Genomic DNA, 26,726 nt, shown 5'->3' on the forward strand with positions numbered 1-26,726 from the left:
CACCCCAGAAAGTTTCCTCCTACTCCTTTCCAGTCAATCCTCTCCCCTTCCCCTTTCTGATTTCTATCATTATATGTGAATTTCCTCTATTCTTGAACCTCATGTAAATTAAGTCACTCAGTGTATGTTTTTTGTGTCTGGCTTTTCTCACTCAACTTAATGCTTTTGATATTAATCCACATTGTTTTATGTGTCAGCAGCTCATTCCTTTTTATTGTCAAGTAGTGTTTCATTGTATCTACAATTTACTTATCCATTCTCCTGTTGATGGACAGGTTGTCCCCAGTTTTTGGCTATTATGAATAAGGCTGCGATGAACATTTTGGGCGATATATGTTTTCATTTGTTTTGGGTGGATCCCTAAGAATTGTGGGGACATAGGGTAGATATGTGTATAACTTTATAAGATCTGTCAGACTATTCTCCAACCTGGTTTTACCATTTATATTCCTGCCTGCAAAATGAGAGTTCTGGTTGCTCCATATCCTCACCGACATTTGATGCTGTCATTCTTTTTATTTTAGTGATTCTAGTGGGTGTGAAGTGGCATCTCATTGTGATTTTAATTTGCATTTCCATATTAACTAATGAGGTTGAGCTTCTCACGTGCTTATTATATATATATTTTTGTAAAATCTATTCAATTGTTTTCAGTTTTGGGGGGTTGGAACTTCAGCATGACGCTGGCCAGTTTGCAGGGTTCCTGGTTACTTCCCAGAGACAAAATGACCTAGGAACATGGCTTTTGGAGCTTGATGTCTTGCTTGTTTCACAACTCCACGATTAGAACTCAAAATATAAACTTGCGAATAGATCACAATAGATCCCCGAGATATAAATGGTAATGTAGAATTGGATGTAAATTTAGCCTGGTAGCCATACATTAGCAGTTTTATGTAACATTACTTCAGTTCTTTATGAGAACCTAAAGAAGCGCAGGAATTGTTTTTCAGAGAGGCGGTTGAGAGTAATAATTTGGAACTTGAACTCTGGAGTCAGATACTGTAGTTATATTTCTACCTCTGCCATTTACTGTGTCTTCTTTGGGTCTTACTCCTATCTCTGGGCTTCAGTTTCTTCATCAAAAAATAAGGAAGAAAGTAACAGTAACTATACCCCAGGCTGTTGTTAAAATTAAAGGAATTAATACAAATAAAGCATTTAAAATAATGCTGAATTCATAGAAAATGCTGTATGAAGGTTAGCTAGTGTTATTATTGATTTTGAGTTGATGGCCTGGAGTGATTAGGTGCTCAAAAGTGTAGATTTTCCTTGGGAAGTAACCAGCCTTTATCTGGATAGCCATTCATTCATTTAGCATCAATCTTAAACAGCTACATAATGTTTAATTCCATTTCTATAAAATTCTCTAAATGGTGACATTGCAGAGGTGGAGAACATACTAATGGTTGCCAGACATTAAGGATTTGGGGTGGGAGGCTATCAGGGGTTAGCATGAGGGAGTCCCTTTGTCATGATGGAACAGTCCTGTGCTTTGAGTATGGTGGTTACAGAGATCAGTACATGTGATAAAATTGCCTAAAAATACACACACACACACACACACACACACACACACACACACAAATGAGTGCATGTAAAAACTGGTGAAATCTGAATAAAGTCTATAGATTGTACTAATGTCAATGTCTTTGTCTGATACTGTACTTTAGTTATTTCTGTAAGATGAAACCATTGGGGGAATCTGGGTGAAGAGTACACGGGGACTCTACTATTTCTTGTTGCTGTTGATTTTTTCAGCAGCTTTGGTGAGATATAGTTCACGTACTATACCGTTCACTCATATTAAAGCATACCATTCATTGGTTTTTAGTATATTCACAGATATATGCAAGCATCACCACAGTCAATTTTAGACCATTTTTATCACCTCAAAAAGGAATCTCACACTTTAGTTAACATCCCCAACCCCTAGATCCCCTCCATCCCCTGGCAACCACCCAGTCTACTCTGTGTCTGTACATTTCCTTGTTCTGGATATTTCATATGAATGGAATCATATACTATGTGGTCTCTATATTATTTTGCAACTCTCCATGAGTCTATAATTATCACAAGATAAAAAGTTTAAAAATGAATGGCCGTGCTGCTCTGGGACAAGCAGTGTGCTGGGCCCAGTGGACACATGACTAAGTGAAGCCATGATCACTGCCCCAAAGAGCCTAGAGGTTAGTGGGAAAGACAGAGAAGTTGAGGGACAATGAGAGCGTGTGTGACAAGTGCTCAGATGGAGGTAAAGTAGGAGCCTGCACAATACCAGGAGGAGTATAGCTTAGATTGGGGTGAGATCAGGCAGAGTTCCCCCAGAGGAATTGGTTAGCAGATTTTTTAAATGCATGACATGTGGAAAGAATCTGGGACCCTGTGTGGACTGCAAGCTCCTGGGACATCTGTAGAACTAAACCCTTTCTCAAGACTTTTCCTCCTGTTGGCTGGAGTCTCCTGGCTACAGTGCTTAGTGGCCAGGCAGCCCTCATCTACTGTTTCTTCTCCCCAGTGTCCAACAAGCACCCGTTTGTGGACAGCAATCTTCTCTACCAGTTCAGAATGAACTTCCGGCGGAGGCGAAGACTGATGGAGCTGCTCAATGAAAAATCCCCCTCCTCCCAGGAAACTCATGACAGCCCCTTCTGCCTGAGGAAGCAGAGCCATGACAATCGGAAATCTACCAGTTTTATGTCAGGTATGTCAGTTCCCTTGTTTGTTTGATCATATATACCTGTCTTTTGAGAAATAGCATAGTTGTAACTCACCTTTGTGAAATTCTGTTCTCCAGCAAATTTGTATTTATTTATAACCACAATTTTATTTAGTTATTTATTACTCCCCCCAAAAGAAACCATACACACATACAACCAGATCGTTCTGTGCAGCCAACATACATGCTAAGAAGTCTGTTTCTATAACACTATGTATTTGAATTAGAGAAGGCCACTCAAGCTCTCACTCCTTCCTTATTTACTTTCATTTACAAACAATCCTTACGTATCGTTAGTTATCCAGTTTTCTAAGTCACAGCATTGAGAAGCTATATATTTTAAGGATGAATGAAGTCTTCTTAGGGCATATACAACTAAAAGGCAACTGATTATCAATCCATCACACAGAACAAGTTAAAACTGTGAAAGGTAGACACGGGTGCTCAGAAAGCACAGCCTGGGACATTATATGTTAGGTCAGACTGTCCCATGTTGACAATTAACCTGGACAGAAATGATGACTGATGTTCGCAAAGATAACCCCATTTAAATAAAATATAAAATAATCCCATTCACCCAGAAAAGGTTAACTTGATGTGTCATTCTGTGTAAGTGGGTGAGGTGCTTAACAGGATATCTTCAACTCCTCTGAAAACTTGACATTGACTTGAGAAACGGATTGGCCTAAGGTTTGGAAGTTATGGGCTTCACCCAAAACCCAGAGCAAAATGAAAATGTGTCTTGGTTATGAATAGGAGCGGACCGTGAGAACACTTACAACTAGATGTATTGAGAACTTTCTGTGCCCTTGGCACAGATCCAAGCTTAGTTGCATACATTTTCTCACTTAATTCTCACTATTACTCTTCGAGGAAAGACTTTTCTTGTCTCCATTTTACAGGTGAAGAAACTGAGGCATAGAGAAGTTGAGTGGCTTACCCAAGGTCACACAGCTAGAAAGTGATGGACAGGGCTGGGTCTTGCACCAGTTCTGTCTTATCCCAGTGCTTATATTATACTGGCTCCTACCCAACCTTCTACATCCCAGGTTCCTCAGACACAGCTGGGATGGAGCAGAGAAGGAGCCAATAGCCACTCCAGGAAAGTAAACACTAGCCAAGGGTCAGGAGCCTAGGCCTGTGCTTAGATGCGCACCAGCTGTGTGTCCCTAAGGCTGCCGTCTCCTGCAGTTGCAGAGGAACTGTTCACGTCTTCGCTGGTACTGAGGTTTGCCTGTTTTTCAGTGGGCCCCGTAGACGTGAACAAGTGATGATGATGATAAGGATACAGTAACCGTGGTCACCATAAAAGCCAGCCTTGATTTTGTGCTTCCCATGTGCCGGGCACTGAGCAGAGCAATCTCCATGGTTTCTTTCATTGGATCATATGCCTTGCTGTCTTTCCCTCGTTGAGAGCCAGCCAACTCCATAGTGGAGAAAACGAGATCATATCACTGAAGCTGCTGCCTCACATACACCTTCAAAGCCTGAAGTTGTGCTCTGTGTTTTAATCTCCTTCTGTGGCTCTGGGTGATTAAAGATTTAATCTTCAACCAGGAGGCACTTATCATCACTGTTAACTCATTAAGCGTCTCGCCAGCACTTAATTTACATCCTCTCAGGGATGCTTAGCGTGGACTCGGTAGTTCTTAAAATAATATTTTACGTAACTGAGTACTTCTAAATACATAATCCACTCCTTGCACCAGTCCCATGAGATGGCATTCTGCCCACTTTACAGTTGGGGAAACTGTACGTTTAGAAAACCGGAGGGAATGGCCCCAGGCTGTGCTCTTCGTCAGGGGCAGAGCTGCCACTCAAACCCTTGCTTTTCCGACGCCAAGGCCAGAGTGCTTTATTCCGGCACACGTGACCTGCCTCACTGTACCTGGCAGCTGAAAGCCGGCGTGCGTGCTCTGGGGAGCCGAGACCATCACCGTCGGTGACTCTGTGTGTTCCCGGCCCACAGTCAGCCCCAGCAAGGAGGTCAAGATCGTGTCTGCCATGCGGAGGAGCAGCATGAGCAGCTGCGGCGGCAGCGGCTACTTCAGCGGCAGCCCCCCCGCCAGCGGCAGCCCCCCTGTGCTCTGCAACCCCAAGTCTGGTGAGTGGCTGACAAGCGGCCCCGTCTCTGACCGTGACTGTGGGGGACCTGGGCCTGCGTGCAGGCGGGGCTCCCCGGGAAGCGGATTCTCAGGCAGAGGGAGACAGCGTGGGAGTATCTTGTTACATTGTGCTCTTGGGGGACAGCACCCCTTGGATGCAAGGGAAGGACGTGGGTTTGGGCCGAGGGAGAACTGGGCTGCAGTACAGTCCCTGTGAAGGCTGCGGCTCGCCCCAGGTGGAGCTCTGGAGTTGGGATGGTCTTTGAGAGTTGTCCCGATTCGGGGTGAGGTGGCCAGGCTTTTATACCCTCACCTTGATCAGTCATTGGATGTTGGCTGCCCCTGGGAGGAAGGCGTGACCTGGGGAAAGCGGCTGTCTTTGGAGAGAGAGTTCCAAGGACAGTTGAGAACACTGGCTGTCTGACGGCTGTCTGCTGTTAGCAGTCCCAGCCCTGGGAGGAAACACTCAGTCCTGAAGGAAGGTTTGAGCAGCAAACAGCAGGGGAGATAGCGCTGCCCCAGACTGCAACTGATGCAAAGATCTGTTGGGTCTCCGCACCCCTAAGGAAGAAGCTTGGATCTCTGCAAACCTAGCCACCCCTGCAGTGGACTCTTGGTGCCTTGGGGTTTCAAACTCTACTCATCAACCTCCATGGCTTTTACATTCCAGAAAAAAAACCTAGGCACAAAGATTGTTAATGAACTTGTACTTAGATCTAATCTGTTCTTCAAGCCCCACAGGAACCTGTAACCCATCAATACTACCACCTTCTCACTGTGCTCACCCACCTCCTTTCCAGGATTAGCTTGCCTGGTCCATCGTGATAACCATGGCCTTGAAAACACCTTCCACTCCATTTGTTTAGTGCCCTGTCCACCCTCAGTTCCGTGTATCACCTTCAGGAAAGGCACTTTGTTCCTTTGTTCATGCCGTTTCCTTATTACCAGATGTTGGGGATACAAAGATGAGAGGTCATGACCCCATCCCTCAGTGAGCACATCATCTCTTTGAGGAAAAAAAAAAATGCACTCATGAGAATAAGGACAAATAGATGTTGTTAAAGGGCTTTAAGAGAAAACAGTCATCTAATGCTGTTGTCTAGGTATTTTTCTTCATCTAACTTTTTTTTTCTTTTTTTCTTCTTTTTTTGCTGTCTTTTGGAGGGTTAGCTCTAAGAATAAAGTTGTAACCTGCAAGTGAATGAAGAAACTTGCTTCCACACTGTCTCTGGCTGGAAAATCTTCCAGCACCCATATATTACCAGGTTTTTCAATTAATAGAGCACTGCTGATAAGGTAGAATGAGAAGAACTATTTTGTTTGAAGTAGCATGTTTGCAGCCCTGGTAGAAATCTGATACCTCTAAGTGAGAATCAGAAGCGTTCAATTTCAGGAAAGGGTTAATTGTGCTCAAGCCATTTTACATGTTTTTGATCGTTTACCAGAGTAGAAGAAGGAACAAAGTGTTAGTTGCTTAAATTACACATTCATCTTCCCTGAGGTAGGTTTGCATTGTTTCCTCTTTCTCCTTACGCCCTTGACTCAAAGGAAAAATATTACTGATATGCAGGCATAAAAGAAAGGTCAGGTTGCCTTTTTTTGGGTCTCTAAGGACCAAAGCTGTCAGGTCTTCATTGTGGTTCATAAGTCCTACGTCTTACCTGTATTCTGACAAGCTTCTCTTTTACTCTAAGAGTGTTCCCAAGATGCAGGGAGCTCATCTGTGATTTTTTTTCTCTCAAGCAGGTAAGCAGGCTTCACAGTAAGGCATTTAAAATTAATCATTAGATATCCATCAGGATATATTTTTTAACACTGTATATAAATGCCCTAATTCAGATAAAGAAAGTGCTACAGAAAGTAACATAATCAGTATCATTGTGATGAGTAAATAAGTTGCCAAGGATATGAAAAGAGTAAGCTAGAAATAATTCCCTAGGCTTCAAAGTTTCTACATTTTTTAACATGAGAGAAAGTGTATTAAGTGATCAGTATTGTTGCCAAATATTACAATATAGTGTGATTCAAAACCACAATGAGATATTACCTCATCCCTGTCAGAATGGCTATCATCAAAAAGAACACATATAACAAATGCTGGAGAGGGTGTGGAGAAAAGGGAACCCTCTTGCACCGTTGACGGGAATGTAAATTGGTGTAGCCACTATGGGAAACAGTATGGAGGTTCCTTAAAAAAGAATTAAAAGTAGAACTACCATGTGATCCAGCAATTTCACTTCTGAGTATTTATCGAAAGGAAATGAAAACACTAATTTGAAAAGCTCTCTGTACCCCCATGTTTATTGCAGCATTATTTATAATAGCCAAGACATGGAAACAACCTAAGTGCCCATCAATGGATGAATGGATAAAGGAAATATCACACACACACACACACACACACACACATACATATACACACGTACACAACCGAGTATTATTCAGCCATAAAAATGAAGGAAATCCTGCCATTTGCAACAAAATGAATGAACCTTGAGGGCATTGTGCTAAGTGAAGTAAGTCAGGCAAAGAACAACAAATGTTATATGATCTCACTTGTATGTGGAATCTAACAAAAAACTCATATATACAGAGAACAAATTGGTGATTGGCAGAGGGGGGTTGGTCGGTGGGCGGGGATTGGTGGTTGGGTGGACCAGATGGGTGAAAGGGGTCAAAAGGTACAAATTTTCAGTTTATAGGTAAGTCCTGGGGAATGTAATGTACAGCAAGGTGACTATGGTTAATGATACTGGGTTGTATATTTGATTGCTAAGAGAGTAGATCTTAAAAGCTCTCATTTCAAGAAAAAGAAAAGTTTGTAGTCATAATATGTGCACCATTATGTTGTAACCTGAAACTAATATAATGTTATATGTCAATTATATCTCAATAAAAATAGGGAAAAAGTGTAATAAAAATAAATGGTCGATATTGTCAAATACCACAAGTACAGTGTGATTCCTACATCCACGTTCATAAACCCCAGAGGGGATTGTGTGGGTAGGGGCCTGGAGGCAGTTGAGTGACAGGGAATAAAAAGGTCAGAATCCTCAACCATGGACACCTTCTCTTTGCCTCGGCAGGCACTCTCAACCACTCGGGCAGCCCGAGTTTAAATCTTAATTCTGCTTCCCGTTGACTCTGAGGCCTTGGACGCAAGCTATTTAACTCTTCTCAGCTTCTGTTTCCTCCCGAATAGAATAGGGATAAGGATGAAATGAACCCATTAGTTCTTGTGATGATTAAATAATAGAATATCTTTAAAGCACCTAACATAGTACCTAGCACGTTAATTATGCAGAAGAGTTCCCCAGTGTTACGATTCAAGGCAAAAGGCAGTGCATACCCGCAATCTGGGGTATTAATAAGGAAATCCGTGAGGCTTTGGTGAATGGGGTGTGTATGGTATGATGCGGGAGGGGTTTGTATGGGGTGGAAACGGTTATCAGATGGCCAGAGTCAGGATTTCTCTCTCTCTCTTTTTTTTTTTAACATCTTTAAGGATTTCTCGTAATTTTGACATGTTGAATGCACATCAAGGTCTAAGAGAAAGAAATTCAGGAACTAGAAAATGTGGTCTTTTCCTTTATAGAAAAATGTCAAGCCACTCCTTACCCCACCCCTGGCACTCTTGCTTCCCCTCCCCCTGCTCCCGTCTCTGCTTTCTGTAGCTCTGTAAGTTAGGTTTAGGGTTATTTATGTTTGCTAATATTTTCTGCCTCTGTGCAGCTAGAATATAAACTGGGAGGCAGGGATCTTTGCCACTTTTGGTCACTGATGTCACACATGAGGCATTCAGTAAACATCTGCTGAATGAAACAACAGAGGGCTCAGAAGGGTCTGTACCTTGACACTGTGTCTGTCTTACAGTGTTAAAAAGACCCGTCACTTCTGAGGAACTCCTGACTCCCGGGGCTCCGTATGCGAGGAAGACATTCACGGTAGGCTCATCATTTGGTTTTTCTCCCATGCTGCTCGTTTGTCTGGGCCGTGTCAACATGGCAGTGTGTCCATATGTAGCTTAGGGACGGAACTGAAAAGCTTCTCCCAATTTCCCTTTTGTTTTGAGCATGATTATAATAGTAGACTTTCTTGACCTTTAGGCACTAAAATGTATTAGGACTTGATATAATTCATTATTAATACAGCATTTAAAATTCCTTTTGATGTGTCCTTAAAAAAAAGATTTCCATTATGTACTTATTCTAATATAATGACAGATTCAAAGGCAGATGGTAGAACAAATAATGCTAATGATCCCTTCTGCATTATAGTTAATTCTAAAAATTATTTAAGACATGAGGGAAGTCTTAAGATAGAGAGAGAAAACTATGGCATAGATTGTTCTACCATAAGGAATGACGTTTTTGACAATGTTATCGTGCCTTGAGTTATACAAGCACCTGATTTGGGCGCACTGCATAACTGTGAGCACCTCCTGACCACCTGCTCTTTCTTGGAGGTCCTTCAGCCTTCCTTCTACTCCTATGGTCCCACTGGTATTCTTTTCTTTTCTTTTTTTTTGGCCGCACCCTGAGGCATATGGAACTTCCCTGACCGGGGATCGGACCCATGCCTCCTGCAGTGGAAGTACGGCGTCTAAACTGCTGGACCACTAGGGAAGTCCCCCACTGGTCTTCTTCAAACAGAATCCACGTTCTCTGCTTGACATCACCTCACCCACTTCCTGTCGACTTGACTCTGTCTCTTTGTCTCCTCACATCTACATTGACGTCTTCTTTAAAATACTTGTCATCTTTCCTGTAGTCTTCTAATTTTTGTTTTAATACCCCAGGGTGGGGAAAAAGCTTTCCACGCTCATTTGTGCTAGGAACATTTGTCGAGGACTACTTCACGTTCTGAGCATTAAGGAATTAAAACAGGATGGGTCCAGTCCTAGCCAGTCAATATGAAAAAAGCACTGTTAATATGTCTGTATCAGGGAAAAGGTAAACTGGACATTTGAAAGTGCAATTAGGTATAATGAACTAAGAGCAGCAAACCCTAAAGCCAATGAAGTACCTGATAAAGAACTTCTCAGACAAGCAAAAACTAATAAGAGTTCATCGACACTAAAACCTGCCCTAAAAGTCTTTTTCAGAATGGTCACAAAAATTTCAGTTGCTTCCCTACTTTTCCTCAGTCTCCAGCATTCAAGAGACATTGGATTGTATTTTTTAGCTGTATTTCTTTTTGGTTTTAAATATCAATGCCAGCATTGCTAGTAATTGACTGTGAATGGCTGTCGTCTCTATTTCAGTTGGGGTATGTATTAGAGACATGTCTGGGAGCTGCCCAGAGAATGTAACTGGCAATTCTAATTATGATTCTATAAGGAAAGTCACCCTCCAGTTTCAAACAACTTATGGACCAGAGTGAACTGGTCAACTGGAAGTGAACTGGACCAAAGTGAACTTTATGTACTTTTTCACTGTCTTTTCTTGGTACAGAAAATCGGGTTTCAAGAGAGCCAAGACTCTTCATGGTTTCCCCCATTAGTAATTTAAATGGTTACTTTAAACTTCAATGATTGTAAAGCAAATATACTCCAATAAAAAAAAAAGTTCAGTGACGTATCAAGATCATCAGGAAAGAATCCTTTGGATGCAGGGGAAGAGAAATTGGATCTGGAGGGAAATTTCAACCATATTTTTAAGATCTTCAGACTTCCCATTTGAGTCTGATGTTCAGCTGCGGCAGCCTAAGAAAGAGGCCATCTGCCAGTTATTGACTGAGTAGTGACCTCACAGAAGAAGCTTCTTTCTGCCAAACAGGTGTTTCTTGACCATGTTTTCCGCACAGAGATATAAGCCTGTGTTTGTGATAGAAGAGTCCCGTTCCCCTGACAGGGTAGAGATGAAGTGGAGAAGAGGTATATCTCATGGCATGCCTTTCGTCTTGGCTTTTCTCTGTCTTGGAAGGGCGGGCACACTGCCAGGGACCATCTGCTGATGGCTAATTGTGGTTTTCCTCTCTAGATTGTTGGTGACGCGGTAGGCTGGGGCTTTGTGGTGCGAGGCAGTAAGCCATGCCACATCCAGGCCGTGGATCCCAGTGGCCCAGCAGCCGCTGCAGGAATGAAGGTACCTCCAGTACAGCAGTGTCTAAATACTTCACGCTTTATTTCATTGTTTGGTGCCATCTGTACTTTCTCTCCCTGCGTGTTTTGGTCCCATCTTTGTTATTTCCTTTTCGCTTTCTGAATGGGGGTGAAATGAAGCCAAGAGCGTATGAGGTAGCAACTAAAAGGATAAGTTTTTCTATCGCTTGGACTATTGCCTTCTTGGTTTCCAAACCTCCCTCGGTATTTTACATTTCTCTCCTGAACCAATACTGAATTTGAAAAAAAGTTTCTTTTTGCTTAAATCTTATACAGTAATTCTACTGCTTTTGTTCAAAGTATATACTTGTGGCGTTAAGGCAGCCAAGACACAAGAAACAGTAAATAGTGAGAAAAAGAGAACAAAATTTGTGGAGTTTGGAAGAGGAGATCTGGATTCTTTTATTGGTTTTTACTACTTACTAGCTCTTTGAACAAGTTCTGTAACATCTCAGAGCCTGTTTCCTCCTCTCTGAAATGATAATCATATTTCTTTCTGCTGTTTTATGGATTAAATATGTCGAAACACTTGATAAAGTACAAAGAACTACAAAAACATCAAGAAACTGAGTGAATTGTGTAAGATTTTTGAAAATAATTTTTACACATTTTTAGTATTAAAGTAATGAATATAGAGTCAAGAAAATTTGGAAAATACACACAGGGAGAAAAAAATCATAACTGCCTATAATCTTTCCTAGCTTAGAGATAACCACTCTTTACATTTTTAAGCAGCTCTTTTGAAGTATAATTGACATACATTGAAGTGTATCACTGTTAACATTTTGATTTATATTCTTCCAGACTTCTATGTATGTGTGTGTGTATATATATATATATATATATATATATATACATACATATATAAGTATATATATACACATTGTTTTTATTTGTAAAGAAATATGGTATAAGAGGATATTGAGAGCACTGGTTTTCTGCTTCAAAACACCTTTATCTAGCACAGTTTTGTTCTGTCATCTGTAAAATATTTCACAGAGGGTATTTATCTCTTGATTATCTTGGACCATGGGAGGATGCAGGAGACTTGAAAGCCACAGATTATTCCCCCCTTTATTTCTTCAATACTTTCACCCTATCCCCTCAGTCCTTTTCCTAGAGCAGTAAACCAGTGAAGCAATGGCATGATTTGGATCTCCACAGCTCTGGTTTCCAGCACTTACCTTCTGGCAATGGTTTACCTACTAGAAAAGAGAGGTGGGCAGCCGAGACCAGCTCAAGGGAGCACAGAGCAGAGATTATGGCCAGTCCAGGTAACCGATGCTGGTAGGATTCAGGATTGACTCTGTCCCCTGATTTGAACACCTCCTTCACGCAGGGAGGCACAGGCTTCCTGTGTCTTGTGCTCTGGGTAGGTTACAGAAGCCTCGTTGGCTAAGTCCATCTGTATTAGAGGCCCTTCCTACATCCTCAGTATTGCAGTGGGCACAGCCCCAAAGAAACCCAGAGCAGGAAAGTTGGCCAGGAGCATTTGTATCTGCGCTGAGGCTGAATTTTTCATTTTCTAATGGAACTCTTGGCTGTGGGAAGAGTTTTATATTTTATTCCCACAGTAAAGTACCTCAGTATAAATTATTTCTGGCAGCGTGCTTTGGTTCTGAGCGTGCACTCACTCGCTTGGGGCTTGAAGCATACTTCCTTTGGGGAAAACAATGGGTTTACATTGCAGCTAAAGACGTTGTTTTGCTTAGCCAGGTGTCTTTCATTGATTCTAGTCCATCTTTATTGATTAACATGCATAACTGTTCTAGACATTGTCAGTTGATTTGTTAATTAACTTCTGAATGTACATACCCTGATAGATGGGTAACCTGATACACTTTTGTCAATTTCAGAAGCTAACACTTCATACGGTTTATATTCTTAGTTTCTCAGGGGGTTGTACAATGGTTTTCATATGTTATAGGGCAGTACAGCATTCAGTAGAACAGCGTTTCCAAAATTGTATTATACAGCTCTCTGGTCCAGCAAAACATCCTGTCCTGAGGTTCTGTGATCAAAACAGTTTTCAACTGCTGCACAGTTTATTCCCCTCTTGGAAATCTACAAAAAGCACATTAGCATACTAAAAATGCTGGGAAATCCATCTGGGGAAAAAAAATCTGTTTAAATTATCTAACACAACATTTATCACTGAAATGAAATCTTAAAATATAGCCCTGTTCTAAAAACCTGCTTTTGATGAAATTCAGTATTAGAATGACTGTATTGAGATATTTTTGAATTGTGCTATTGGTTAAATGAAAATGACAGGGAATAACATGCTCTTCCATGTAATCTACTTGTGTATGTTCATTTAAATCCATTACTTTGTTATAGAAAACACTGAATGAATTATTTCGTATATTTACCATATGTATCTGTTATAGAATAACTTATATAAAAAGCCCTTTGTATAACCCAGGGGTCCCCAACCCCCGGGCCGCAGACCGGTACTGGTCCGTGGCCTCTTAGGAACCGAGCCACACGGCAGGAGGTGAGCGGCGGGTGAGTACGCGAAGCTTCATCTGCCGCTCCCCGCCGCTCCCCATCGCTAGTGTTAACACCCCTGCCCCGGTCCAGGGAAAAATTGTCTTCCACGAAACCAGTCCCTGGCACCAAGAAAGTCAGGGACCGCTGGTATAACCCAGTCCTGGAGGATTGTTAACACCAACCTGTCACATCGCTGCTGCTCTTGAACTTCAGGGCAGCGTGTCTGGTTGTGTGGAGCTCGGCTGGGGGGAAGGGGGTGCGCAGCAAGGGTGACCGTACAAGAGCCTGTCCTGGGGAAGGATCTGGTGACCTGGGCAGTGACCAACCTGCTTGGTCTGGGTGGTAGAAATTGCCCATCTGGTCAGAAGCTTCCTTTCAGCACCTCTGACTGGCAAGAGCTGATCCAGGACAGTGAAAAGTGTCCCACTTTGCCTTCCATGGCAGTGTCTACACAGAAGACCAGGCTCACGTCTCAGGTCTCATCCCTCGTTTTCTCCTACTTTCCAATGTAGACAAAACTTTACATCTGGGCCTTTGTGACCTTTCCATCCAGCGGAATTTTTCTACTTTTACTGTGGCTGCTTAATTTCACTGCTTTCCTTGCCAAAACAGAAATCGTTTTGTAACTAGTTTCTGTATGTTTACCATTTCTCGCTTTTTAAAAAATTTTTTGAATTCTAATTTTTAATTAATTTATTTATATATATATTTTTCTTTCTCCAGTACGCGGGCCCCTCACTGCCGTGGCCTCTCCCGCTGCAGAGCACAGGCTCTGGACGCACAAGCTCAGCAGCCATGGCTCACGCTCCGCGGCATGTGGGATCTTCCCAGACCGGGGCATGAACCTGCGTCCCCTGCATTGGCAGGCGGACTTTCAACCACTGCGCCACCAGGGAAGCCCCTATTTTATTTACTTTTTTATATAGCAGGTTCTTATTAGTTATCCATTTTATACATATTAGTGTATATATGTCAATCCCAGTCTCCCAATTCATTCCACCACCAACAGCCCCCCCCCGCCCCCCCGCCGCTTTCCCCCCTTGGTGTCCATATGTTTGTTCTCTACATCTGTGTCTCTGTTTCTGCCCTGCAAAGTGTTTCATCTGACCATTTTTCTAGGTTCCACATATATGTGTTAATATACTATATTTGTTTTTCTCTTTCTGACTTACTTCACTCTGTATGACAGTCTCTAGATCCATCCACATCTCTACCAATGACCCAGTTTCATTCCTTTTTGTGGCTGAGTAATATTCCATTGTATATATGTACCACACCTTCTTTATCCATTCATCTGTCAATGGGCATTTAGGTTGCTTCCATGACCTGGCTATTGTAAATAGTGCTGTAATGAACATTGGGGTGCATGTGTCTTTTTGAATTATGGTTTTCTCTGGGTATATGCCCAGTAGTGGGATTACTGGGTCATATGGTAATTCTATTTTTAGTTTTTTAAGGAACCTCCATGCTGTTCTCCATAGTGGCTGTATCAATTTACATTCCCACCAACAGTGCAAGAGGGTTCCCTTTTCTCCACACTCTCTTCAGCATTTATTCAGCATTTAAACAAAAGTCCAGACTTTTGTTTGTTGGAAGATTTTTAATCACAGTTTCAATTTCATTACTTGTGATTGGTCTGTTCATATTTTCTATTTCTTCCTGGTTCAGCCTTGGAAGTTTATACCTTTCTAAGAATTTGTCCATTTCTCCTAGGTTGTCCATTTTATTGGCTTAGGGTTGCTTGTAGTAGTCCCTTATGATGCTTTGTATTTCTGTGGTCCATTGTAACTTCTCCTTTTTCATTTCTGACTTTATTGATTTGAGTCCTCTCCCTCTTTTTCTTGATGAGTCTGGCTAAAGGTTTATCAATTTTATTTTTTGTCTCAAAGAACCAGCTTTTAGTTTTATTGATCTTTGCTATTGTTTTCTTTGTTGCTATCTCATTTATTTCTGCTCTGATCTTTATGATTTCTTTCCTTCTACTAACTTTGGGTTTTCTTTGTTCTTCTTTTTCTAGTTCCTTTAGGTGTAAGGTTAGATTGTTTATTTGAGATTTTTCTTGTTTCTTGAGGTAGGCTTGTATAGCTATAAACTTCCCTCTTAGAACTGCTTTTGCTGCATCCCTTAGGTTTCGGATCATTGTGTTTTCGCTGCCATTTGTCTCTAGGTATTTTTTGATTTCTTCAGCGATCTCTTGGTTATTTAGTAACGTATTCTTTAGCCTCCATGTGTTTGTGTTTTTTACATTTCTTTCCCTGTAATTGATTTCTAATCTCATAGTGTGGTGGTCAGAAAAGATGCTTGATATGATTTCAATTTTCTTAAATTTACCGAGGCTTGATTTGTGACCCAAGATGTGATCTATCCTGGAGAATGTCCCATGTGCACTTGAGAAGGAAGTTTAATCTGCTGTTTTTGGATGGAATGTCCTATAAATGTCAATTTAATCTATCTGGTCTATTGTGTCATTTAAGGCTTGTGTTTCCTTATCAATTTTCTGTCTGGATGATCTGTCCATTGGTGTGAGTGAGGTGTTAAAGTCCCCCAGTCTTACTGTGTTACTGTCAATTTCCTCTTTTATAGCTGTTAGCAGTTGCCTTATGTATTGAGGTGCTCCTATGTTGGGTGCATATATATTTATAATTCTTATATCTTCTTCTTGGATTGATCCCTTGATCATTATGTAGTGTCCTTCCTTGTCTCTTGTAACATTCTTTATTTTAAAGTCTAGTTTATCTGATATGAGTATTGTTACTGCAGCTTTCTTTTGACTTCCATTTGCATGGAATATCTTTTTCCATCCCCTCACTTTCAGTCTGTATGTGTCCCTAGGTCTGAAGTGGGTCTCTTGTAGACAGCATATATTTGGTCTTCTTTTTGTATCCATTCAGCTAACCTGTGTCTTTTGCTTGGGGCATCTAATACATTCACGTTTAGGGTAATTATTGATATGTATGTTCCTATTACCATTTTCTTAATTGTTAATGTGTTTGTATTTTTAGGTCCTTTTCTTCTCTTGTGTTTCCCACTTAGAGAAGTTCCTTTAGCATTTGTTGTAGAGCTGGTTTGGTGGTGCTGAATTCTCTTAGCTTTTGCTTGTCTGTAAAGCTTTTGATTTTTCCATCGCATCTGATTGAGAGATCTTTGCTGGGTAGAGTAATCTTGGTTGTAGGCTTTTCCCTTTCATCCCTTTAAATATATCGTGCCACTCCCTTCTGGCTTGTAGAGTTTCTGCTGAGAAATCAGCTGTTCACCTTCTGGGAGTTCCCTTGTATGTTATTTGTCATTTTTCCCTTGTTGCTTTCAATAATTTTTCTTTGTCTTTAATTTTTGTCAAATTGATTGCTGTGTGTCTTGGCATGTTTTCCTTGGGTTTATCCTGCCTGGGATTCTCTGTGCTTCCTGGACTTGGGTGGCTATTTCTTTTCCCACGTTAGGGAAGTTTTCGACTCTAATCTCTTCAGATATTTTCTCGGGTCCTTTCTCTCTCTCTTCTCCTTCTGGGACCCCTATAATGTGAATGTTGGGGCCTTTAATGTTGTCCCAGAGGTCTCTTGGGCTGTCTTCATTTCTTTTCATTCTGTTTTCTTTATTCTGTTCCACGGCAGTGAATTCCACCATTCTGTCTCCCAAGTCACTTATCCGTTCTTCTGCCTCAGTTATTCTGCTATTGATTCCTTCTAGTGTATTTTTCATTTCAGTTATTATATTGTTCATCTCTGTTTGTTTATCCTTTAATTCTTCTAGGTCTTTGTTAAGCATTTCTTGCATCTTCTTGATCTTTGCCTCCATTCTTTTAACAAGGTCCTCGATCATCTTCACTATCATTATTCTGAATTCTTTTTCTGGAAGGTTGTCTATCTCCACTTCTTTAAGTTGTTTTTCTGGGGGTTTATCTTGTTCCTTCATCTGGTACATAGTCCTCTGCCTTTTCATCTTGTCTATCTTTCTGTGAATGTGGTTTTCCTTCCACAGGCTGCAGAATTGTAGTTCTTCTGCTTCTGCTCTCTGCCTCTGGTGGATGAGGCTATCTAAGTAGGCTTGTCCCATTTCTCGCTTTTATTTTACCGTTTAATGAGGTTTGGAAAATTTTAAGAAGTGGGCCACCAGTGTGTGGACAGGTCAGGCCCCAGAGTGAAGAGACTGAGTTTCATATTCCCCTCCTAACACTTCTTGACCTTTCCAGACCCAGAGGAGAGCTCTTTGCCTGGTTTAAAGGGAACCCTTCCCCCATGATGAGGGGAGACTGTCACACCTGTATTAAAATTTCCTTCTCTAGAAGTTCTGGAAGAACTCCAGAGAAAATGTGTCCTTAGGGAGAGTGATAAGATCCACCTAACTCCTTTTCTGGATGGGATGGAGAAGTCTGTGATCTAGCCCCGATTCCCAGAACTCTTCGTACTCACAGCCTCCTCGTAGCTGACCCAGGCTGCTGGGGGTGGGTCAGGCAGCTAAGTTGCAGGAGAGGATTGCTGAGATGTAGGCCAGGGAAGGTTCCACCTTGACTTCAGTTGTAAACGGAATTGAGTTTTAAGTGTTCTGGTCAAAAGACTTTTGCATCATCTCCAGCTGGTTTGAAAATTTTATTTTTACTCTAGTCCATTTCCCTTCTTCCCTTCCAATTACCTTCTCCTCCTCATGCAGTAATAGCGTATTTGTCCCCAGAGACCAAAAAGGGAACAGATGTTACCAGAGGCCCCAAACTATAATCTTAGTTTTCAGTTTTGTCTCAATCGAGATGAACATAAAAAAGAGAACAATTAATTACACCTTTGCTGGTAAGTTTCTATATTATTTCATATTCCTCTCCACCCCTTACGGCCTAGAGAACAACAGCAGTAGTATCATTAGAATTCTCACTTGATCCACCATTTCTTAATTTGGAGTTATTTTTATTTTGAAGGTTCTTTTACCTAAAAAATGAAATCTGTAAACCTCTGGCTTAGAAGACCTTTCCTTGGCATTGCAACTCTAGAATGGAACATGAAATACAGGACCCATCAAAGTTGAGTCAACCCATGCAATGCATTTTCATCTGAAAGAGGTTGTTCTGTACATTTTCCCTTTGGCCACCCTTCACTTATCCTTTAGCAATTCCATACCAGTAACTTCTGGTTCATTTCAACACAATGGGGAAAGGAGGAAAGAAGAGAAAAAACCAATAATTTATTGAGTGTCTTCTGTATGCCTGACCTTGCACCATGCTAGCCCCTTTCTGTACATGAGTCCACTTCATATCAGCAGCTAAATACTAAAATCCTGAAGGAAGAAGTATTTCCAGGAGGAATACTTCTATTTCTTACCTCTTTTTGTCTACTTTGAAAAGGAATAAAGTTCCTTCCCCAGAATAGTCTACTGGCTACAGTCTAGTGAATATCACTTAAACTTGGCTTCGTGTCGCAAACTTTAATGACATCCTCTTTTCTGATTTTATCACATCAAGTCTAAACCCATTTCTGGGTCACATTCTCTATCATAACTTCGTTTTCCCTGATCCTCTAGTAGCTATCTTTCACTCTAGTCAGGGCAGAATTTTTACATTTCACAGATACATCATGAGTGTGCCTAGGTCTGCCCCTCAAGTAAATCTAATTACTTGACTCTGATTGTTAAAACCTTATTGGCTTCCCATGACAATGAAAATAAATTCCAGATGCCTTCTATGGCCCTCAAAGTACATGATCTGGGCCCTTTTGATTAGAATATTATCTTTAACCCTGTTTTTCTTGCAACCCCATTGGCCTCAGGCTGAATGACTGGTTCCGTTGTTGTCATTCAAGTCTCAGATTCAATGTCAATTTTTCAGGGAAGACTTTCTTAAATACCCTGTCTTCCTCCAGTTACTCTTTATCATATTACCCTGTCTTATTTTTTCAAGACATAACATTTATCAGAATCAGATAATAGTACCTAACATTTATTATTTATCTGTCTCCAGTAGCTCCATAAATGTACGGACCTTGTGTGTCTTAACTACTATATTCCCAGTACTCAGCACAATTCCCGGCATTTAGTAAGCACTGGAAGCAAATTTGTTGAATGATCCAGTGAATCGGTGCTTCTATAGAAAGGCTAAGGAGTTCACTCATTGAACACCTGCATTGTGTTCCCATGCATTTCACACACATTATCTCTTTTATTGTTCTTATACCTTTTGAAGTGGGGGTGGGTCATGTTCTCCCTACCTTGCAAATGAGGAAACTGAGACCCAGTTAATCCTTTTCCCAAGGTCACCCAGCTTGTAAATGTTAGAGCTTGGTTAGAACCTGGTCTCTCCACCCCAAAGTCCTCATAATGCTTCCTATTGCATTACTTCAAAAAATACAAACCCGTGAGGCAGAGCCCAGTAGATGATATAGTCCAATAAAACCTTAAACCCTTTGTGAACTGCTCATGGATGCATGACTTTTCATGTCTCTTGAGTGGAGAATTTGTATTCAATTCAAGACGAATTGTTGCGGTGGTCACACGTTCACCTGCCTTGGCTTGAAGAAGATCAAATAAATGATGTTTATTCTTAGCACCAGCCCCTCACCTAGGTCAGGGCTAGATCTTGCAGGGTCATCCAAGTGAAAGATATAACAAAAAATCCACTTCTGTTAGTTTAATCAAACACTTACCAGGGCAAACCATTCAGCCTTCAGACTGTGAAGGAATTTGAGCCATATTTACAAATAAGAAACAAAAGATATCCTTGCTCTTTTCTGGAAAGTTTATTTTTTTCTGGTGGGAATAATTAAATCCTGTGAGAAACGGTATTCAAGTTCACGCAACCCTATGCCAACTCTCAGAGGGATTTCAAGACTCCTGGCTTCTTTTCTTGTTTCCTGCTGTGATGAATTGATGGATGTGGACGTATGAGGCCTTTTTGCCCTGTTTGTTTGTTTCTTTGTATGTTTATATGGAGACAAAACCATCTGAGTCAGAGTAAGGAATTAGTGGCCATTGTGTTCTTTTTTTCTCCTTTCAAAAATCCCTATTTCTCTTTTAGAAGAAAAATGTCAAAATCCTTCTTTTTGATCTTTCCTCCCCATGCCCACAAACCTGTATATTCCATGGAATTTTCCTCCTGAACCAAAAGAGGCCAGTTGGGCAAACCATCCCACGTCCCTAATTAATTTAGCCAGGACAGTTTGGGCACTGAAGTAGCAAATGGTGGGATGATAATCAACACGTATGAAAAATATTGCATACTGTGATATTTTAAAAGTAGTTCCTTTCCAGTTGAGTTCAGAAAAGTCATATGTGCGGATAAAAAGGGTTGTCTGGGGGGCTTCCCTGGTGGCGCGGTGGTTGAGAGTCCGCCTGCCGATGCAGCGGACACGGGTTCGTGCCCCAGTCCGGGAACATCCCACATGCCGCAGAGTGGCTAGGCCCGTGAGCCACGGCCGCTGAGTCCGCGCGTCCAGAGCCTGTGCTCCGCAAGGGGAGAGGCCACAACAGTGAGAGGCCCGCGTACCGCAAAAAAAAAAAAAAAAAAAAAAAAAAAAAGCGTTGTCTGATGCACTGTGCTACATCTTATTCTAGCGGAGTTGTCAGTTTCTCAGTCAACAGGAAGTGGAAGCGTCAGTGTTCCTTTGCTCATCATTGGGCATGGTGGGCGGAGAGAGATGAGCAGTCTCTCTGTGGGGGGCCCTGCCAGCACCAGAGGCCACTTCTCAGGGCCTTAGCTCAGACCTCTTTTCTGCTCCATGCCCTTCCTTGGCGGAGAACCATCCCTCATGTCAAGCGCTGGCAGCCCTGGAGAAGACAGGGCAACTCTGCACAGTTCTTTGTTCACTTAGTATTTCTTGACCACCTACCATGAGCCAGACATCATGTTAGGCCTTCCTGGGATTTAAGGTCTAAAGAGGGAGAGAGACATTCATCACATAATTCACACACACACACACACACACACACACACACACACAGGGTTTATTCCATATAGAAGAAACCCAGAATGGAATATAGTTCCTTGGAAGAAAAGAATAACAGCTAAGACTTGACTGCAGTGTAAAGAAGATTTTGGAAGGAGAGGTAGCAGTGAGTTTGAGCAGTGTTTCTCAACCTATTTTTTATTATCTTTCCCTTAAGGAGCCTTTTCAAGACATTTTTTTTTTCCTTACTCATCTCTCCCCCATGAAATGTGGATACCACAGATAACTGTATACCTGTTTATGGACTATATGTATGTGCGTATATGTATGTATATGTTTTATACATAAAAAGAGGAAGATTGTTTTTTCATCTGCTAAGAGGTAGGAAAAAAACTACCTAGGTCACCCCCAATGAAAATGCACAAGTTAGGGGAGGAAAGCTTAAGAGATTTATAACATTGTGTTTTGAATTGAATCATAATTTTCGTATGACAGAATACACAGCTTTTTAAACTTTATTTATTCGTTCATTTATTTATTTTGGCTGTACCACACAGCTTGCGGGATCCTATTTCCCTGACCAGGGATCAAACCTGCGCCCTCACCGCTGGACCACCAGGGAATTCCCAACACAGCTTTTAAGTATATAGTTTGATAGGTTTTGTCAAATGTATGCACCTGTGCAACTGCCAATCAGCACATAGAACATTTCCCGTATTCCAGAAAGTTCCCTCCTGCCTCTTTCCAGTCAGTCCCCTCCCACCAGAGGCAACCACTGTTATGAGTTCTGTCACCAGAAATTAGTTTAGACTTAGAGTCAGACAGAATCCTGGCTCCCCTCCTCATGGCTCTGTGATGTTTGGCACAGTATTTCTTTTCTCTGGGCTTTTTTCTCATCTGGTAAATGAGGACATATGTGGAGTCCTCCTTACAGGGCTGGTGAGGGAGGCGGGTTGCCCTTCATTCCCCGCAGCGTGACTGCAAGGAATACATCTCGAAGAGGTGTTCCTAGCTTGCGGAATAAGTCTGAGTATTTCTTCAATCCTGGAAATCCTTCTCAAATTCCCTGAGCCAGCCTTTCCACTTTAAGTTGCCATTTGCCTCGTGACCTGAGAATTCTGCCCAGTCCTCGCACCTCCCCCATGTTTCTGCTCCTAAGCTCATCTAGAAAGCCACACTCTGCTGCTTACTGAGGCTGCATGGTCCTTTCTGACGGATTTCATCCACTAGCACTTTCAGAAACCTCCCAGAAACTGACATATATACACCACTATGTATAAAATAGATAACTAATGAGAACCTACTGTATAGCACAAGGAACTCTACTCAATGCTCTGTGGTGACCTAAATGGAAAGGAAATCAAAGAAAGAGGGGATGTATGTATACGTATGACTGATTCACCTTCCTGTGCAGCAAGAAACTAACGCAACATTGTAAAGCAACCGTACTCCAATAAAAATTAATTTTAATAAAATCTCCCAGAAAATTCCCAGAAGTCATGTCTGACTTCTCCTGGCCATTCTTCTTCCTTTCATCTGACCCATCACATTCCCTTTACTTGTGGCCCATCCCACATTCACTGAGGGCTTAAGTTTCTCATTTGTGTTTGGCACCAGGTCATGTCATAAAGAGCCCAGGCTTGGGTGTCAGATACCAGATGTTTGAGGCCCAAGTTCACCACTTCCATAGGACCCAGGATAACTACTTAAACTCTAGGCCTCAAATGCTTCACCTTCTTTTTCTAAATTGATGTATCGTTGATGGACAATATTATTTAAGTTTCAGGTGTACAACATAGTGATTAACAATTTTTAAAGGTTATTCTCCATTTATAGTTATTATAAAATTGGCTATATTCCCTGTGTTATACAATAGATTCTTGTAGCTTATGTATTTTATACATAATAGTTTGTACCTCTTCCAGGTTCCTTGTTTTGTTTTTTTTTTTGTTTTTTTTTTTTGCGATACACGGGCCTCTCCCTGCTGTGGCCTCTCCCGTTGCGGAGCACAGGCTCCGGACGCGCAGGCTCAGTGGCCATGGCTCACGGGCCCAGCCGCTCCGCGGCATGTGGGATCTTCCCGGACCGGGGCACGAACCCGTGTCCCCTGCATCGGCAGGTGGACTCTCAACCACTGCGCCACCAGGGGAGCCCTAGTTTGTACCTCTTAATCCCCTACCCCATTTGCCCTCCCCCCTTAAATTCTTCACCTTTACAATGACACTTATAATAGTTACAATTAAATGAAATGTGTCCTAGCACAGTATCTGGCTCATAATAAGCAGTAAGCATTTGTAGGTGTCATGTATTATATTGCTTGTTAGAATCTTTGTGTTGGTCTTCTGGCTGACTCTCGCTTAAATAAATTTATGTTTACAAACACATAACGCAGAGTAACAAAACAGTAGCCAAAATGGGATATCATGGGAAGCCGAATCTATGTAATCATATGTTTCTGCCATATTGCAGCATGCCATTACAATTCTATCACTTTCTTAGAAATGCTAAATCTGTTTCTCATCTTAAAATGGCAGTGTTAATTGCTTCATGGCATGACTGTGAGAATAGATAAGGAAATGTGTATGAAGTATCAAGCCCCTGGCCTGTCACATAGTACCATTTAGTGAGCATCAGCTAACGTATTTCATCAAATATAAGGTGCATTGATCATAAGATGTGACCCGATTTCAGAGTTGTTAAAGGGTGCATCTGAAAATAAGTGATTATTGGCATTACATCAAATTTCAGCCCTACTGACTGCTATACACATATCAGTGGGTTTGTTTTCATGTCTTGCTAAGCTTTTTAACACTGAGGTGAAACTAAACACTTTTAATCAGAACTGTAGAAAAAGGAACCTTTTACAAAGCAAAGACACGGGAAGTGTTAGAAATATCTTGGTATAATCCTGAGCTGTTCCTAAGTAGATCTGCTGTGGGATCTAATACTGGCTTTCTTTGTGCTGGATCCCTGGAGACAGGAAGAAGGGCAAGTACTGAGAAATGGACAGCCCTGGGACCCCTCGGGTCTTAATAGATTAGGTGGTAACTTTATTTTTCTGGGTCACAACTAAATAATTAGTGAGAGGCCAAATCCTGTCAACCCTCTGAAGGACTCTACAAAACCAGTTACCCCCAGACTGTCTCCAGGTGTAAAGTCAGGGACCTCCCCAAGACTGACTGTATCTGGAAGAAATTCAAAACTGTCCCAACCCAGGCAGGACATCTCTTTCCAAAGCTGTACTCCTGGATTTATCCATAAACAATCCAAGTATCATGGGAAGTAAAGATAAGTATAGTAATGTCTTTATTGTCTCCACTTGTATGTGACTTACAGAAGATTCCACAGTTTAAGGCTATATATCAGTTACAATTAGCTTCCTTTATGAACGAAGTGAAATCTTCATGAACAGTGGTTAAGACTAGTATTTCTTTTTTTTTTTAATTTATTTATTTCTTTATTTTTGGCTGCATTGGGTCTTTGTTGCTGTACATGGGCTTTCTCCAGTTGCAGCAAGTGGTGGCTACTCTTCCATGCAGTGCACGGACTTATTGTGGTGGCTTCTCTTGTTGCAGAGCATGGGCTCTAGGGGCACGGGCTCAGTAGTTGTGGCACATGGGCTTAGTTGCTCCGTGGCATGTGGGATCTTCCCGGACCAGGACTTGAACCCATGTCTCCTGCATTGGCAGGCAGATTCTTAACCACTGTGCCACCAGGGAAGTCCCTAGACTAGTATTTCTTTGCCATGTAAAAGCTGGAAAAAATTCAGTTCAAGGCTGAGATATGTCTCTGAGGTCTCTGATTTCCCACTTTATGTGTTTTCACTTTGCTCGGCTTCCATTCACAAGGCCACTTCATGGTCTAGGATGGCTGCTGTAACTCTAGCCATTAGGTTTACTTCCTGAAAGTTGCACACACTACTTCTGTTTATATTCCATTGACTAGAACGTAACCACACATGGCCACACTTAGCTGCAAGGGAATCTTGGAAACGTTGAGTTTATTCTGGGTGACTATTATGGGTTCAGTTGTATACTGGTCCCAAAAAGATATATTGAAGTCCTAACCCCCAGTACCTGAGAATGTGACCTTATTTGGAAATAGGGTCTTAACAGGGGTAATCAAGTTAAGATGGGGTCATTAGGACTTAATCCAATATGACTGGTGCACTTATAAAGAGGGTATATTTGGACATAGAGACAGATCCACACAGAATAAAGATAATGTGAAGGCATACATGGAGAAGATGGCCATGTGACTGGAGAGATGCATCTACAAGCCAAGGAATGCCGAGGATTGCCAGCCAACATCAGACGCTGGAAGGTACAGGGAAGGATTCTCCTCTAGAGCCATCAGAAAGAGCATGGCCCGCTGATACCTTAATTTCATACTCCCAGCCTCCAGAACTATGAGACAATGGATTTCTGTTGTTTTAATCCACCCTGTTTTTGGTATTTGTCATGGTAGCCCTAGGAAACTAATATAGCGACCGTGTCCAGGAAAAAAAAGGAGGTTCTATTAGTAAAGAGAGTGGGGACAATGGATATTGGAAGACAACTAAGAGTTTCTGTCATTGACCAGAAAGAGCTGTACCAACATCCTTCAACTAATACTTATTGAGTGCCTACTGCATATGGTGCCCTGTGGGGTCTGCTGGTGGGCAAAGCAAGTGAGGCTCCTGCCCTTGTGGAGCTTCAGGCCGAGTGATGAAGCAGATATTAATTATTCACTCAAGTAGTTAATTATAAACAGTAATATGTGTGTTTGACAGGAACATTACTGGGTGCAAGACTTGGGGTCTTAGATACACATTTTTGTAAGTTTGCATATTTCATTCATTTTGAGAATTCCACGCTGAAGACTACAGAGTCATATGCTGAGTCTGCCATTTTGCCTTTAGCTTCAGAGTCTCTTAATTTCACCCATCATTTCTTTTTCTGCCAGATAAAGTCAAATATTGTTGGTATTACAGTTACCACTTACAATTCTCAGAGGAGAGCCTATGAGAGAAAGTGAAATGATGGAGAGCGAGATGAGAAAACATTAGTTTGGCAGAGGTCAGGTCACTGGAGCGGGAATTATGGATGTTGAGTTGATTGAATGCTTTGTTTTGCACATTCCTGTTGCTCCTCCAGTCTCTTCTGTCTCAGTAAATATCATTACCATCCACCCAGTTGCTGGGGCCAGAGACCTAGAAGTCCTGCTTGCTTTTTTCTTTTCCCTCCAGTTCAAGATGCTTCCAAAATGTATCCCAAATGCACCTGTTTTTCTTTATTTTCCCAAATCCAAACCACTGTCCTCTCTCACCAGGACTACTGTGGCTCTAACTGGGCTCCTTACATCTACTCTTTTTTCTTTATTACATCTTTATTGGAGTATAATTGGTTTACAGTGGTGTGTTACTTTCTGCTTTATAACAAAGTGAATCAGTTATACATATGTTCCCA

At 41.6% G+C, this 26,726-nt stretch overlaps 1 protein-coding gene across 2 annotated transcripts in view; it reads left to right on the forward strand.

Moving 5' to 3' along the window:
* The window catches only part of DEPTOR (DEP domain containing MTOR interacting protein), a 138,529-nt gene that overhangs the window by 90,313 nt on the left and 21,490 nt on the right, over positions 1-26,726 (forward strand). For both annotated transcript variants that reach the window (XM_065895399.1, XM_065895400.1), the window contains 4 exons: positions 2,519-2,704; positions 4,689-4,823; positions 8,698-8,768; positions 10,806-10,910. In XM_065895399.1, the coding sequence (XP_065751471.1) occupies positions 2,519-2,704; positions 4,689-4,823; positions 8,698-8,768; positions 10,806-10,910 (497 nt within the window). The remainder of the gene's footprint in view (positions 1-2,518; positions 2,705-4,688; positions 4,824-8,697; positions 8,769-10,805; positions 10,911-26,726) is intronic.

The sequence above is a fragment of the Phocoena phocoena genome, chromosome 17 (assembly GCF_963924675.1).
Source record: "Phocoena phocoena chromosome 17, mPhoPho1.1, whole genome shotgun sequence".
NCBI lineage: Eukaryota > Metazoa > Chordata > Mammalia > Artiodactyla > Phocoenidae > Phocoena > Phocoena phocoena.